Source organism: Gorilla gorilla, chromosome 6 (assembly GCF_029281585.2).
Source record: "Gorilla gorilla gorilla isolate KB3781 chromosome 6, NHGRI_mGorGor1-v2.1_pri, whole genome shotgun sequence".
NCBI lineage: Eukaryota > Metazoa > Chordata > Mammalia > Primates > Hominidae > Gorilla > Gorilla gorilla.
The window spans coordinates 95,397,070-95,410,934 of record NC_073230.2 but is presented as its reverse complement, the minus strand read 5'-3'; the positions used below and the strand labels follow the sequence as shown (position 1 = coordinate 95,410,934).

The window sequence follows — 13,865 nt, the reverse complement described above, 5'->3', positions numbered from 1 at the left end:
ATGAGAACAGTGTCACTGAATTTACAATCAAATTGAGACTAAAGATGTTTGTACTAATAAAGATAATAACCTTGATATTTTTGTGTATGGTTTCTAACCTATGCTTTTAGATTATCTTTCCCACTCCTACAGTACAAATGAGATGGGATGGTAGCAGCCCATGGCTGAAATGAAAAACAGCATGGAATGAGCAGGAGACGAGATGAATGAATGAAAAGATGAATAATATATTTCTTTAGAAAAATATGCAAATATACATCTTTTTGCTTTTAACATACTCTGTATTAATTTATACATATACACAAGCATAAGCATTTCACATAATTTGGGCAGAACTATGTGCAATTCTATAATAAGCTATTTTGTTTTCTTCAGCCCCTACTATATTAGCATAATAACATCTAAAATATCTTAGCAATATATTATCACATTTGTACCACAGCTGCCAGAAATACTCTGTTTTCCATGTTTGTAAACAAAAATAGAACAATACTACGTAACACTGTGATTGGAAAAATACCTTCTTTTCGATCCCCCCCCCTTACATTCAGTAAAGGAGACTTAAACTACTTTAGTATCTCAAATTCATTTTCTCTGTAGAAATATAATTAATTTTCTCTGGGTGCGCTAAATATGTAACCATAACAAATCAATTTATTATCTTTCCACAACTAAATCACTTCTGAAAGGCAGTGGCAAAATATGACATAGATGAGACTGGAGATTTGGAGGGTTTCAATGTACCTCCTCATTTAGTATACAAATTAAATAATGGTAACTCTGATTACTGTTGCAAATTCACAAATTAATTTCAGGTGCCAGTAATGATACTGGTTTATTCAGGATTTTCAAAAATCTTATACTGGGAAGTAAAGAGAGATATGAGAATATAATACCGGATTTTAAGGAGAAACGTTAAACAAACATGAATTGATTTATGGTTAAATTTGGAGCAGTTAATTTTTTCCCCTCCTGTTTTGGTAATAACAAGAAACAAGAGGTCAACCACAAATTGATTTCTAATTAGCCCTCCTGGATCTTCCTGGAAAAGACTGAGATCTTTTTAAGCTTTGAAGCTGGGTGGAAAGCAGTTAATGGACTTATGTGGAGTCTTTTAATTACCAATATTCAACAAATTTATCTTTTACTGCTAGATAGCACCCAAGGGCAAGAGGTAATCTGTTTTATAAACCTTGGAGTAATTTGCTTTATAAATCCTGGAGTTTAGGGAAGTGGCAAACTCTCTTTAAAGGGAGTATTGTCTTCCACTAAGAATTATATTTTTGGCAGTTTTGTAAAAATTTTTAGTGATAGATTCTTTATGACCTCTCAGTTTATAAACATCAGCAACCAAAATACATTCAACATTAAGACCAAGTCTTTACAACAGCTAGGTCCTGCCCAATAGACAGGCTTGTCCAAAACCAAGCTGAGCATGTAATGTTTTCAGCAAATTGACTCTAAATTTCTTTTGCATTCAAAGCATACATCTTCCTGCCAAATGCAGGTCTTTTTCTTCACATATTTACTAATCTCTCTATTAGAAAGCCGCTTTGTCTTGCAGAGGTCACGTAGTTCATGTGGTTTACATTGTAAGGATGGTAAAACATCTCAGTAACATCAGAATTGACTGAAATTAAAAAAAATTAAAAATCAGATCCATAGCCAAATACAGAAATATTCTAATTCAAAATCCAGAGTTAAAAATAAAAATATTGACAGTGATTTTAATATTTCAAAGGTATAAATGGCTCAGTATTGACAAGGAGCACCCTGTATCTGAACTAGGTCAATTTCATTGTTTTTCTTTGATACTTCGCTTGCATTACTGTGACATTTGCATCTCAGTCCTGGATGAATGATGGAGTTCACAAGTTGCAGTGGGAGACTCCATTCCTAGACTGTCTCCCAAAGCAATAGTACCAAGAATAACTTTCTTCAGATTTACAATGGACAAATTCACTGAATAATTCTTCACAAATGATATGTTCGGTTCCTGGGAGGATGGAGAACACTTTAAATGCATGGTCTTTCTCCCAGGAAATGATGGCTCAGTGATCACGATGCTGTGTTTGCTTCACATTCAAGCAGATGACTCTTGCTCTATGATATTCAAAGGGATGATCTCAGCACTCTCCTCGCCTTGGTTGTTGGCTGGTTCATTCCTCGGCTCCTGATGGCAGATGTAAATTGGGATGTCGCCAGCCTCCGCAGCAGCAGCTGCAGTGCGAGCAGAGCGGTTGGAGGGGCGCCTCCCCCAACGCTGGTTCCATTGAATTTTGAATTGGGCCCATTGGCGCTTCACGGTGGTTTGGACCTGGAAGAGAAAAAGGAGCCTTGTTTTTATATGATAGTCAGAAATGATCCATGCAAAGTGTACGAACACCGTTCTTAGAGCTTATCAGATTTAAAGAAAGTTAAATTGTAATTCTGATCTAAAGGGCTGGGCTGTGTATGCTGTGGCCACAGAATATATCAACTTGGAAGAAGAATTTGCAAATGGAAGAACTGAGTTACTTGCTTAAATTACCCCTGGGCAAGGTTGTTTGCTAGTTTTAAGAAAAGGTTTCTTTAGCTTTCATATCCAATGAATAAAAGTTGATTTGGTTTCACAGGTAATGTGGTATACATGTCATAATAGGGAGAAAAGTTGACAAAACTTTTTATATGCTACCATCCCTGATAAGGCAGAAGTTTTTAATTTAAGTGTGCACATGAAAAATATATATGTAAACCATAGCGCAGTTCTGGATTTTATGATAATGGCCTCGTACAGTGAACTTTTCCTTGTCCGACATGACTTGAGATGGGGTACGCCAGATACATCTCTGGTTAATGCCATGACAACTTTTTAAGAATAAGATTTTCTCTTTCTTTTGAAAGACTTCTAAAATGTAAACAAACTTGCCAGACTTGTTTTATAAATACGATAAATTATATATTGAAAACAAGAGGCAAAGATGCTAACATCAGAAAGCTCTAAATATGAAAACTACAATAACCACAACTGAAAACAGTACCACAGACAGTGAATTTACTTGTCTAGCTCTGCTTTTTATAGAAACGAATTCAATTTAGTAGTGAAGTTCCTCCTTCCTGTTGTCTCCAAACTTCTTGCTTTTCTCTATAGCTGAACAAAACTAAAAAAGAGATTATTGCAATAATCTCTATTCTGTATTTCTGAGTTTCTATTGCTCAGTACATATGACAAGCTTACATAAAAATATTTGCATCAATTTATGATACATCCTTAGTTCATTCTGCTGCCAAACTCACATATGACAGCTAAACACATGAGAGAGAACCTGGGGAATATATAATGTGAACTAAATCATGTAACTACTTGATCATGGAGAATCATTTTATCTACTTTACATTTGTACAAATCTGAAAGATGAGAAAAATGACAACAAAACTGATTAATGTTATAAAACTATATGTATAATATAAGGCTGAATGGTTCTGTGGCAAATATACTTTTTTTTCTGTACCTAGTAGAGTAATAATCTCCTCTGAGAATAATTAGTATTGTTCTTATATTTTTAAAGATTTTACGCAGGGAAAGACAAAGTCAAATGATTCCTCAAAAAGCAACTAAAGGGGGTAGTTTACCTTCACACAGCACAGCAACCGTAAGGTTCGAGGTGACAAATGGCAATCAGAATTATTTAGCAATCTGATAATTTGGAATATTAGACTTTTCAGATTATGGAGGCAACACATCCTGAGTTTTGTTTTATTTTGTTTTGGGGTTAATGAGTGCTTGCATGCAGGGTACTTTATATCTAAAGTGATTTAAAATGGACAAAGACAAAAACTTTAAGTGCTAAGGAATAAGGTGGACCATGCAGCTGAAAGTTGTATTGAAAAAAGCCACGCAAGAACAAAAGATAGAATAACAAGTTTCAGCTGTTTATGGAGTGTTTACTACGTACCATATCATAAGTATGTGATTTGTATTAAGTTATTTAATCCTCACAACAGCCCTATGGGAAGGGCACTACTATCTTCACTTTATGGATGGGGCACTGCAATGTGTCCAAAATCATATAGCTAGAATGTGGCAAAGCCACAGTACCAAGCAAAGCCTGGCTTTATTTGGGTGGTACTATTACCGTAGCTTTAAATGCCAGGGTTATAATCTAGGAACCATCAAATGCCCCACTGAGAAACTGGGAAATATACAGGTTCAGCACATTTTTGGAGAAGCAATGTCTCCAGTCAAAGGAAGCTGATAGGCCGGTCGTGGTGGCTCATGCCTGTAATCCCAGCACTTTGGGAGGCCGAGGCGGGCGGATCATGAGATCAGGAGATGGAGACCATCCTGGCTAACACGGTGAAACCCTGTCTCTACTAAAAATACTAAGAATTAGCCGGCGCCTGTAGTCCCAGCTACTCAGGAGGCTGAGGCAGGAGAATGGCGTGAACCTGGGAGGCGGAGCTTGCAGTGAGCCGAGATCATGCCACTGCACTCCAGCCTGGGGAACAGAGCGAGACTCCGTCACAAAAAAAAAAAAAAAAAAAAAAAAAAAAAAAAAAGGAAGCTGATAATTTCCACTGATTCAGCATCTCTTAAATACCAAGATTATCCTTGTAGCTGAAACTTACACAGATATTTACAAGTATCCAAGCAGGCAGTTATGAGTTTAGAGTTAGTTTGCAAAAGTATGCAGCATGAAAAAGATGTCTTTTATTTCTCACCTGTCCTTTTAAAATAACTCCCATCAGAGTATCCATTTATATTAATAAAGTACACAGCCCAGCATGGGGCCAAACGGTTTGATTTCTATTTTAATTTTTAAAAGTTATTATTACAGAAAGGTTCACGGCCTTCTCTAATTGCGTCCAAAATTATAACCCATCCTTTTGTGTGGAGATGGCAATGTGCTTTGATTTGTAAACTACTCATATAATAACAGGCCCTTAGCAGCATATAAAAGACACTTAAAAAATTATAGACTAATAAGGGCAATTATCTCCTACAATATCACAGGTTGAGTCTGATGCTGCCGTGATGACAAGAATAAGGGCATTTAATCTGAAAAACAAAACAAAACAAAACAGGGAGAGTTTTGTTGCTCCTGAAAATAAAAGAAATGTTTTCAGTTGTAAATGGGATAAATGTAACAACAACAAAAAGATTTGAATTATATAAATTCATCACTCACTAAAAAAGCAATACACACTATTCACTTTACTTTTTTTCCTGATTATATCTATTTATGTATTGCCAACTTAAAAAAATAGAGCCCTGGCCTCACAGTTTGAAGACTTAACTATTATACTGGCTCTATTAATAAGCTTTGTAATATTTGGCCTTTGTATATTTAGGCCTCAGTTCCTACATTTGTACAAAACAAAATAAGATTAGAGTCTTCATGGTTGGATTTGAATGTTTTTGTCTTTTGCCTTTCTTTTCCTGAGTTCATTCTAAGTACCTACTACAGTTATGTACTGCGGAATAGAAGGTGAGGTTTACCTCTGCAGTTTTGATCCAATGAATGCAAAGATTGTAACACCCACTCCTTCACACTGTCACCACAATCTAACAGACCTGCTGCAACCTGAGCTTGACATTTAAAAATCATGATTAAAAAAAAAAAACACTTTAAATTCCCTAGAAGTTAAAAAGTAATTGCACACTTTAGACGGTTTTTTTTTTTTTTTTGAGACAGAGTCTCGCTGTCTCCCAGGCTGGAGTGCAGTGGCGCAATCTCGGCTCACTGCAAGCTCCACCTCCCGGGTTCACCCCATTCTCCTGCCTCAGCCTCCCAAGTAGCTGGAACTACAAGGGCCTGCCACCAAGCCCGGCTAATTTTTTTTTGTATTTTTAGTAGGTACGGGGCTTCCCTGTGTTAGCCAGGATGGTCTCAATCTCCTGACCTTGTGATCCAGCCGCCTTGGCCTCCCAAAGTGCTGGGATTACAGGCGTGAGCCACCACGCCTGGCCTACGTGGTTTTATACAACTTCTGAAAGCTAGATTCCTATTAAGCCCTATTAATTAGATGCTAAGGGATACATGTGAATATTATTTACAAAGTTGTTGTCAACATTCTTTTCAGTCTTTCGGAGGCCATAGCAGCAATATCTCTACTGGTCTCTGATTTTATCTTACAAAATTTATATGCTCTATAATTTGAGTTGAGTACTTGATTATAGAATCAGAGCTTTCTGATTCCCATTCATTATCTCTTTTCTTATGTTTGGGGAAGATTCCTTGCTCTAAAGGATAACAATACATAAGTATCATTTATGATAAAGTTAAATTTTTTGAAAACATTTAACCATTGTATTTCTTAATTTTCTTAAATAAAATTTCCTACATCTCCCCAGTTCATTAAGTCAAGGTCATCCACTGCTTGAAGAACAAGTGTGATTATGTCTAGAATAGTGGTTCTTAAAGTGAAGTCTCTGGGTCAGCAGCATCAGTATCACCTGGGAACTTGGTTAGAAATGCAAATTCTCAAACCCCACCCCAGACCTACTGAATAGGAAACTGCTGCTGGGGCCAAGCAATCCCTGGTTTCACAAATCTTCCAGGTGATTCTGATGTACACTCAAGTTTGAGAATACTGGTTTAGAACAAGGAAAATTATTGCTTAGCTTTGAGACTGAGTCTCAAAGCTGGCTTTCTTATGTCTCTAGAAAGACATTGTATTGAAAATCAGGCTTTATTGAGTGGGAGAATTTCTAAACAGAAAAAACTTCTCTTTGCATATGTTGTGAAAATCTTACTGGTCTACAGATAGTGTTTTACTAAAAGCTACAGGGTAGAGAACATGTAGAATATGATATAGGTAGAGACCCTCACAGACAGGAAGGGGAAGTGGTGAGTGCACAGCCCCAAGAGGCCTGAGAGGAAGAGGAGAGAAAGACACACAAATGGCCTTGCATTTCCCTTCGTGGTGGGAGTACCTGGGAAAATGGGCAGAAGAAATCAAGCAAGAGATCATTTGCTTTCTTAGGAACACTCCATTACATCAAGTTTTTCTTTTTGTTTTGAGAGCACAGTCCTGAAAATAGCCAGCCCTGAAAAGAAACTCCACATTTGCCCCTGGCACCATGTCCAACAGCGGAGCAGCAACGGCTATGGCATGTGCTGAAGATAGATTCACAGGCTCTATGTGGTGTGAAGAAAGGAGCTGGAGTTCCAGGCTCCTCGGGTGGCTTGGCGGAAAGAACTTGTGAATCACAATAGGGCTGTGGCTTCATCAAGGAGACCACAGGTGAAAAGACTTCTTGAGGGCTTAGTAGTAAGGGGAACCAGTGTGAACTTCAACAGCAGGTGGAGGCATTATAACTTGGTAGCCAGTTGCTCTTTTGGACAAAGACTTTTTGAATTGACTGAATATTTTCTATAAAGAGACTGCTGTAAACCACTAGAGGCTGGTGGAATAGTCTCTTGAACGCAAGATAAGCTACAGGAAATAAACAAAATTTTAGCTTTTGCACACTCCAATTTGTGACAGTTAAATGGAGATGCTTCTGATCATGCTACTTCCTTCTATAAACTGTTTTATCCACGATGTACGGAGAATAGAAAGACACAAGAAAAGGGAGAAAATCTAGTGTGTTGTTAGAACTTTCATTTCTATGCTACTTCTTGGAAACAAATTGTGCATTTTTATAGCTGCAATCATCTTTTTCAGGTCTCTTAGGTACCTAATAATTTACTGATATGTTTGATAATCAATGTCCACTCACTTGGAAGAGTCATTGTAGGAAATGCTTGATACATAAGCATGCTCTCATGGTCCTCTCCTGATTTCTATTACTTTAATTCTTCAAGTTCCTTTCCTGCTTCTAGTCTACCCACTGACTCTCTATATAATTCATTTTCATAATGATCATTTCACTGATAACATACCAATAATGAATCAAAATTCAAAAATGAAATAATAATTTCACTGATAACATACCAATCATAATCAAAATTAAATTGCACATAACACAATGTGATGTGATCTCATTATTATGTTGAGTTAGCCCCCTAGATTTCTGCTAAAACTCAGTATTCAGCCAGGCATCATCCCATCACAGCCCTATCTTAGATGCAGCTGGAAATAACTTCCTGCATGTGTGAGTGCCCTGCCTGTGTTCAATATTGTAAGGTGATGCATTCGCAGAATGCCCAGCTGAGACCCAGATGCCTAAAATCCATGGGTCTGTGATATTACATCTGGCACAGTACACAATTCTATATTATTAGAAATGTCACACTTGTACCTTCCCCCAGTAACGGGATCTTAATGAAAATGGAAATGGTTTCTTTACTTCAAAATCAGAGATAACATATACTCAAATGAACTCAAGACATTCAATTGCTAGGGTACCCCTGGGTTTGCTTTCTATGTCTGACACTTCCAATAACAGTATCACAGATAAGACACAATAAATATTGTGGTATTTTTACGAATGCATGCAATCCTCTTGTGTTTTTCCAGGTATGCCCCACTGAGCCTGATTTCTCATATTAGCTCTATTTTGATATTATTTTAGACAAAAAATTTATTTTGCATGCCACCTGAAACAACCCAAAAGGCATGGATATACATTCACAGAAATTGATATAAACATGGGGTGACTTACGCCCTACTCATTTATTAGTTTTTATCATTCTAAAAAATATTAAAATTCTAAAAATATTGCCACTCTAACAGCGGGCAATGGAAGGATGTCTTTTCATTTCTATTCTAGGCCCTTAGCCTAGCCCTTAGCAATAGTAAATGCACAATGTATTTTTGTTGAATGAAGGAATGAGTTGGTAGGTGAATGGATGAAGAAAGGAAGGAATAAAATGTAATAACTAAAATGGAGAATAGGAACAATAAAAACTTTGTCATGTTGGGGTTGGAAATGGGTATGAACAGGTCACAGAATAGCAAAATATCGTAGGTGCTCACTAAATATTATTTAACTTAGTAAAAAGATAGAGAATAAATTATCAACTGACAATGGTTAGAAATGTTTCTAATTACTAATAGGAAAGTAATATATTGATGTCTTGGCAAAATGTGATTTGCCTTGTATGGAATTATTCTTAATAGGAATTGATTTAAAATGTTCAAAAATGCTTTGACATTAAAAGTTGTGTGGTCCTAGAAAAAACATACTAACATAGCTCCAGGAAGGAATTATAGATATAGATAAGTTAATTGGGAGTTGGTCAATTTAATTGAAAAACAGGAAATCTGTGTTCCAGTCTGGGTTATAACCATAAGTGCATTTGTGACATTGGGTAAATCACATGATCTTTCTGGAGTTCAGATTTCTTCCCTGAAAAACGAGGAAGATTTTGAATCATGTTCCCTAAAACCCTGGAAGTTCTTTGGAAGGATGTCTGGAGCTATAGAAGCTCCACTTCTATGTTTTATAGATTTGGCTCCCAGGCAAGATTTGGTTGGAAGAAAGGGTAACTCTGGCTAAAAACACCCTGAGAACAGAATGGATCAGCCATATGGTTCTCTAGATTTTACTGATCTAAATATTCACATTGTAGATTATTTGAGAATCCTTTTTGAATCTTCACTTCAGGGTGATTTTCAAAACGCTGAGTAAGTAGTAGGGCGTTAGCGCCAAGCAACTGGAAAAGAAGGTGAGGAACTAGTACAAACCGAATGGAGATTGTCTCTGCCCTAGTGAGGGCTTGGGTCTTCCGAAGGGAATAGGAATATGACTTCTCTTTGTAATGGCATCCAGGATAGCTTTCACTATTGCTCCTGAGGGTGCTGATCTGTTCAAGATGCAACCCAAGGAAATTAACTGCCTGTCTGAATCATATTTGCCATTGTACTACACATCCATGGATAAGATTCAGCTTGGAGTAGTGGAAAAAACATAATGTTGCTAATCACAAAACCCTATGAGGTCAACTGTAGAAGTGAGATGAAATGAAATTTGTACGGAGGCCCTTTGGAAAAAATGCTTCCTTTACATAAACAAGTGATAGTATTATATGAAATGCATGCTTACCTCATTGTTGCAGAAGCAGTAGATGGTCGCAACAAAGAAGCCCTAAAAAGGGAAGGAAAAATACAGTTGAAGTTATTTTTGTGTGCATTATGTTGTTTAGTAAACAATATAGTAGACTGCCCAGAGAAGGCCTGATGAAAAAAAAAAAAAGCAAGAAAAAGAATTATCTACCATTCATAGTCAGTGCTGCACTACAAGAATATTCCCTTAAAAATATATTTTTCTTGTTAGGATTCCATCGTTTGGCTAAAAGGACAGCTCTAGTAAATCTAATTAATATTTTGCTCCCTTTAACATGGAGATTCATAGCAGCATATGCTGATTATGGTGAATTTGAAAAAAAAAAACTACACTTAGAAAATTTAAAAATGGAGACCTTGCAGAATTCAGTAGAGGGATCTTTTACAAGGACAAGTGTCATAGTGGGAGGCTGTGGGTCTGTGTCCTATGTCGTCATGGTGAACTAGTGCAATACTGTACCCACTGCCAAGTTCATCGCTCAGATAAGGACATGGACTAAGAAACTGCCTGAGTCCTGGTCACTGCTTGATTTCTTGTGCCCAAGTTTTGATTATGGCCAAAAGAACAGTTCGAACTATTCAAACGATCCCTAAACTTTCTTTCTAGCCCTATTAATTTTGACCTCCTCCTCACATTAAGCCTAATATAGAAAATAAAACTATTTTGAAATTTGTAATAGAGACAGCAAAACTCTGGCGTAAGAGCCTGTGATAGAATTACTCCTGCCAAGGACTCCCACATCCTATCTTGCTATCCAAATACAGCATTATGCTTTCAATGGGGCTTTAGATCTGGGGAAAGGTGAATGGAACTAGGGCAGCCATTCTCCTATCCAGTGCAGCAGACACTGGACAGCCCAGGACAGCCCCTGAGAGCCCACTGCATTCTCTCTTACATGAGGGGAGGCCTGGATACAACTTCCCTTTATAGCACTGACCCATCATGAATGGATTCCTAACATTCACCTGACAAATGGAGAGTGATAGAGCAGGAGGCACGGACAGCCTTGTGCAAATTCCTCATTACCCCAGAGCCAGCACTTATTTATAAAGGAAGATCTGACAATTTCTGTATCTATGACCAAGGAGAACATGCCTGGATGGGACCAGCTGAGGGCCCTGGGAATGACAGGAAAGCAGGCACAGAAAGAAACAGCAACAAAGAGCCTCAAAAAAACTGGTGTCCTTCAGAATTTTGTCTGGGCTTATTAAATTGGAGGCTTAAATGTTATGACATTGAAGATCATGGGCTTGTCAGGCATGCGCAGTGGCTCACGCCTGTAATCCCAGGCCGAGGCGGGCAGAATACCTGAGGTCATGAGTTTGATACCAGCCTGGCCAACATGGTGAAACCCCGTCTACTAAAAATACAAAAATTAGCCAGGCGTGGTAGCGCACACCTGTAATCCCAGCTACTCAGGAGGCTGAGGTGGGAGAATTGCTTGAGCCCGGGAGATGGAGGTTGCAGTGAGTTGAGATCGTGCCACTGCGCTCCAGCCTGGTGGACAGAGCGAGACTCTGTCTCAAAAAAATAAAATAAAATAAAATAAAATAAAATAAATAAATAAACAAATAAGTAAAATAATAATAAAAGATCATGGGCTTTAGAGTTAAAATCAGCTAGCTGAATAAGCACAGTAGTTGAATAAATACACCTTTGGCTTCCTTACCTGGAAATGAATCAGAGAGTGCATCATGTAATCATATATCTTCCCAAGCATCTTGTTGGAAGGTCTCCAGGGAAAGACGACAAACTGGATTCCCAGCAGGGGCACAAGGATCATGGTGGCCTTCACAGCCTTCAGGTACATGTGGGATTCCGCCTCATGGGTTTCCCTCATTTTGGTCACAAGCACCCGGACAATGTTGAGCAAAAAGAAGAAATTGACCTGCAAATATATGGTGTTATGAGCAAATCATACAGAAAAGTATCACTTAAGAATACACACTGTTCTCAATTCTTGTTTATCCAGTGTGAGCAACAAATGTTACCTACATAGAACATGAGAGTCTACCTGAGAGGTAGCACAATTGGCTCAGCATTTCTAGGGCTCTAGAGAAGTGGTTTAATTTTATGTTCCCTCCAGCAGTATATAAAACAGTTCCAGTTGCTCATCACCCTTGCCAACACTTGGTACTAACACTCTTTTTAATATGAGCCTTTCTACGGCGGGGGTGGTGGAGGGGTGTAGTATTACCTCATTCTTGTTTTAATCTGCATTTTCCTGATGATACACAAGCTGAACACTTTTTCATAAATTTATTAGTCTTTATTTGGAACATTGCAGACACCTTCTTGGACTCTAAGTTTTGTCTTTTCAGTCTTTAAATGTTGTCTTCATTTTAATGTAGTTGATTTATCAATCTCTTCCTTAAGTGCCTTTTGTATCCTGCTTTAGAAATCTTTCTGTATCTGAAGTTCATGAAGATACTCAACATAATGTGTCTTTTTGGGGGGCCTCTATTGTTTTGTCTTTCACATTTAAACCTACAGTTCACTAAAAACACATTTTTTTGTGTCTGGTTGTGAAAGGAATCAGAATTTACTTTTTCCCCACACATATGCAGTTACTAAATACATGTTTGATATTTTTTCTGTATGTATATCTTATTGACCATCTCCTTCCTCTGCCCAAAAGTGCTGCTGTCATAAATCAAGTGCCCATATTTGCACGGGCAGCTCTTTCAAAATGAGAAAAATCAACTATTAAGGCATAAATGATTCACCTTGTTAATTGTTGAATCTTTTTTTTTAGTTTTGAAATGCACTAATGTGCATTTCCTTTAGTCATGAAATTAATAAGAATTCTAGATATATCAATTTCTGTTAATTTATGGTCATTCACAGTGAAGCATGCATATACTCAACTCAGATACACATTTATAATTTGGATCCTAGAATCTGCATTTCCTTAAAAATTTCTAGATAATTAAAGCAAGAAATATGTATTTTAGAATTTTAAATATAGGAATAATTGCTAAAGTTTTTACTTCATTTTACTTTATTTATTATTTTATTAGGAGATATTTTATAATCGTGAATTTATGAGTAGCTATTATTATTTTTGTTATTTTTAACAGATAAAGATATGGAGCAGTACTAAGTTTTAATGACCTAGAGTTAGAGATTATCTTCCAAAAGTACCTGAAAGATTATTTAATCTAACTTTTTCCTTAAAAAAATCAGGGGACATTTTTAGGTTAATTGATTTATCTAAATTTTCAGAGCTGGTAGATGATAGAGCTAAGACATGAGGCCAAGTCTACTGAATCCTAGGTAAGTAAGAACTGTAGCATCCTCAGCAAGAATCTGACATTTGGCTGGGAGTCCACTATTTATTACTAACTCACTAATTGAGCTTGTGTTGAATATTTGAATTTCTGGACCTTAAGTTCACAGAACCAAAGACTTTTAGAGCTCTGGAATGTCAAAGTTTTCAAAGACCCTAGATGTTCATAACACAAACAAACTTCTTGCAGCCCCTTGGCCTCTCACCTTTATCTAGGAGAATCTAGTTATAAAAATCTTAAAATATGAGCTACATTGCTATTATAGTGTGAGTCTGTAATGAAAATGAGCTCATGATAACCCCTCCATGTGTGAGTAAAAGGCATTTTTTTGAAGAGTCTAAAATCAAATTGCTTTTTTTTACTACAGAATACCGTCAAATTAGCTTCATTTTGAAGTTATAAAACATATGATACATAGAACCATATACACAGAAATCTCAACTAAGAGATAATACTAATATTGCAGTAAAAAACTAATTCTCACCACAAGTGCCGCCATGACAGGTCCATGGATTATGTAAAGCAAATGGGTTTCCACACTCAGCCAGCAGCTGAAAAAGGGCAAGGGGACAATCAATACA

The 13,865-nt window shown here is 37.1% G+C and overlaps 1 protein-coding gene across 1 annotated transcript in view; it reads right to left on the bottom strand.

The window, feature by feature from the left end:
• Positions 1-380: 380 nt before the first annotated feature.
• CALCR (calcitonin receptor) overlaps positions 381-13,865 on the bottom strand; it is a 152,434-nt gene continuing 138,949 nt past the window's right edge. The window contains exons 10-13 of the mRNA XM_004045752.5: positions 13,769-13,835; positions 11,664-11,882; positions 9,974-10,015; positions 381-2,317 (exon numbers count right to left, since the gene is read on the bottom strand). Of these exons, the coding sequence (XP_004045800.3) occupies positions 2,084-2,317; positions 9,974-10,015; positions 11,664-11,882; positions 13,769-13,835 (562 nt within the window). The 3' untranslated portion in view covers positions 381-2,083. The remainder of the gene's footprint in view (positions 2,318-9,973; positions 10,016-11,663; positions 11,883-13,768; positions 13,836-13,865) is intronic.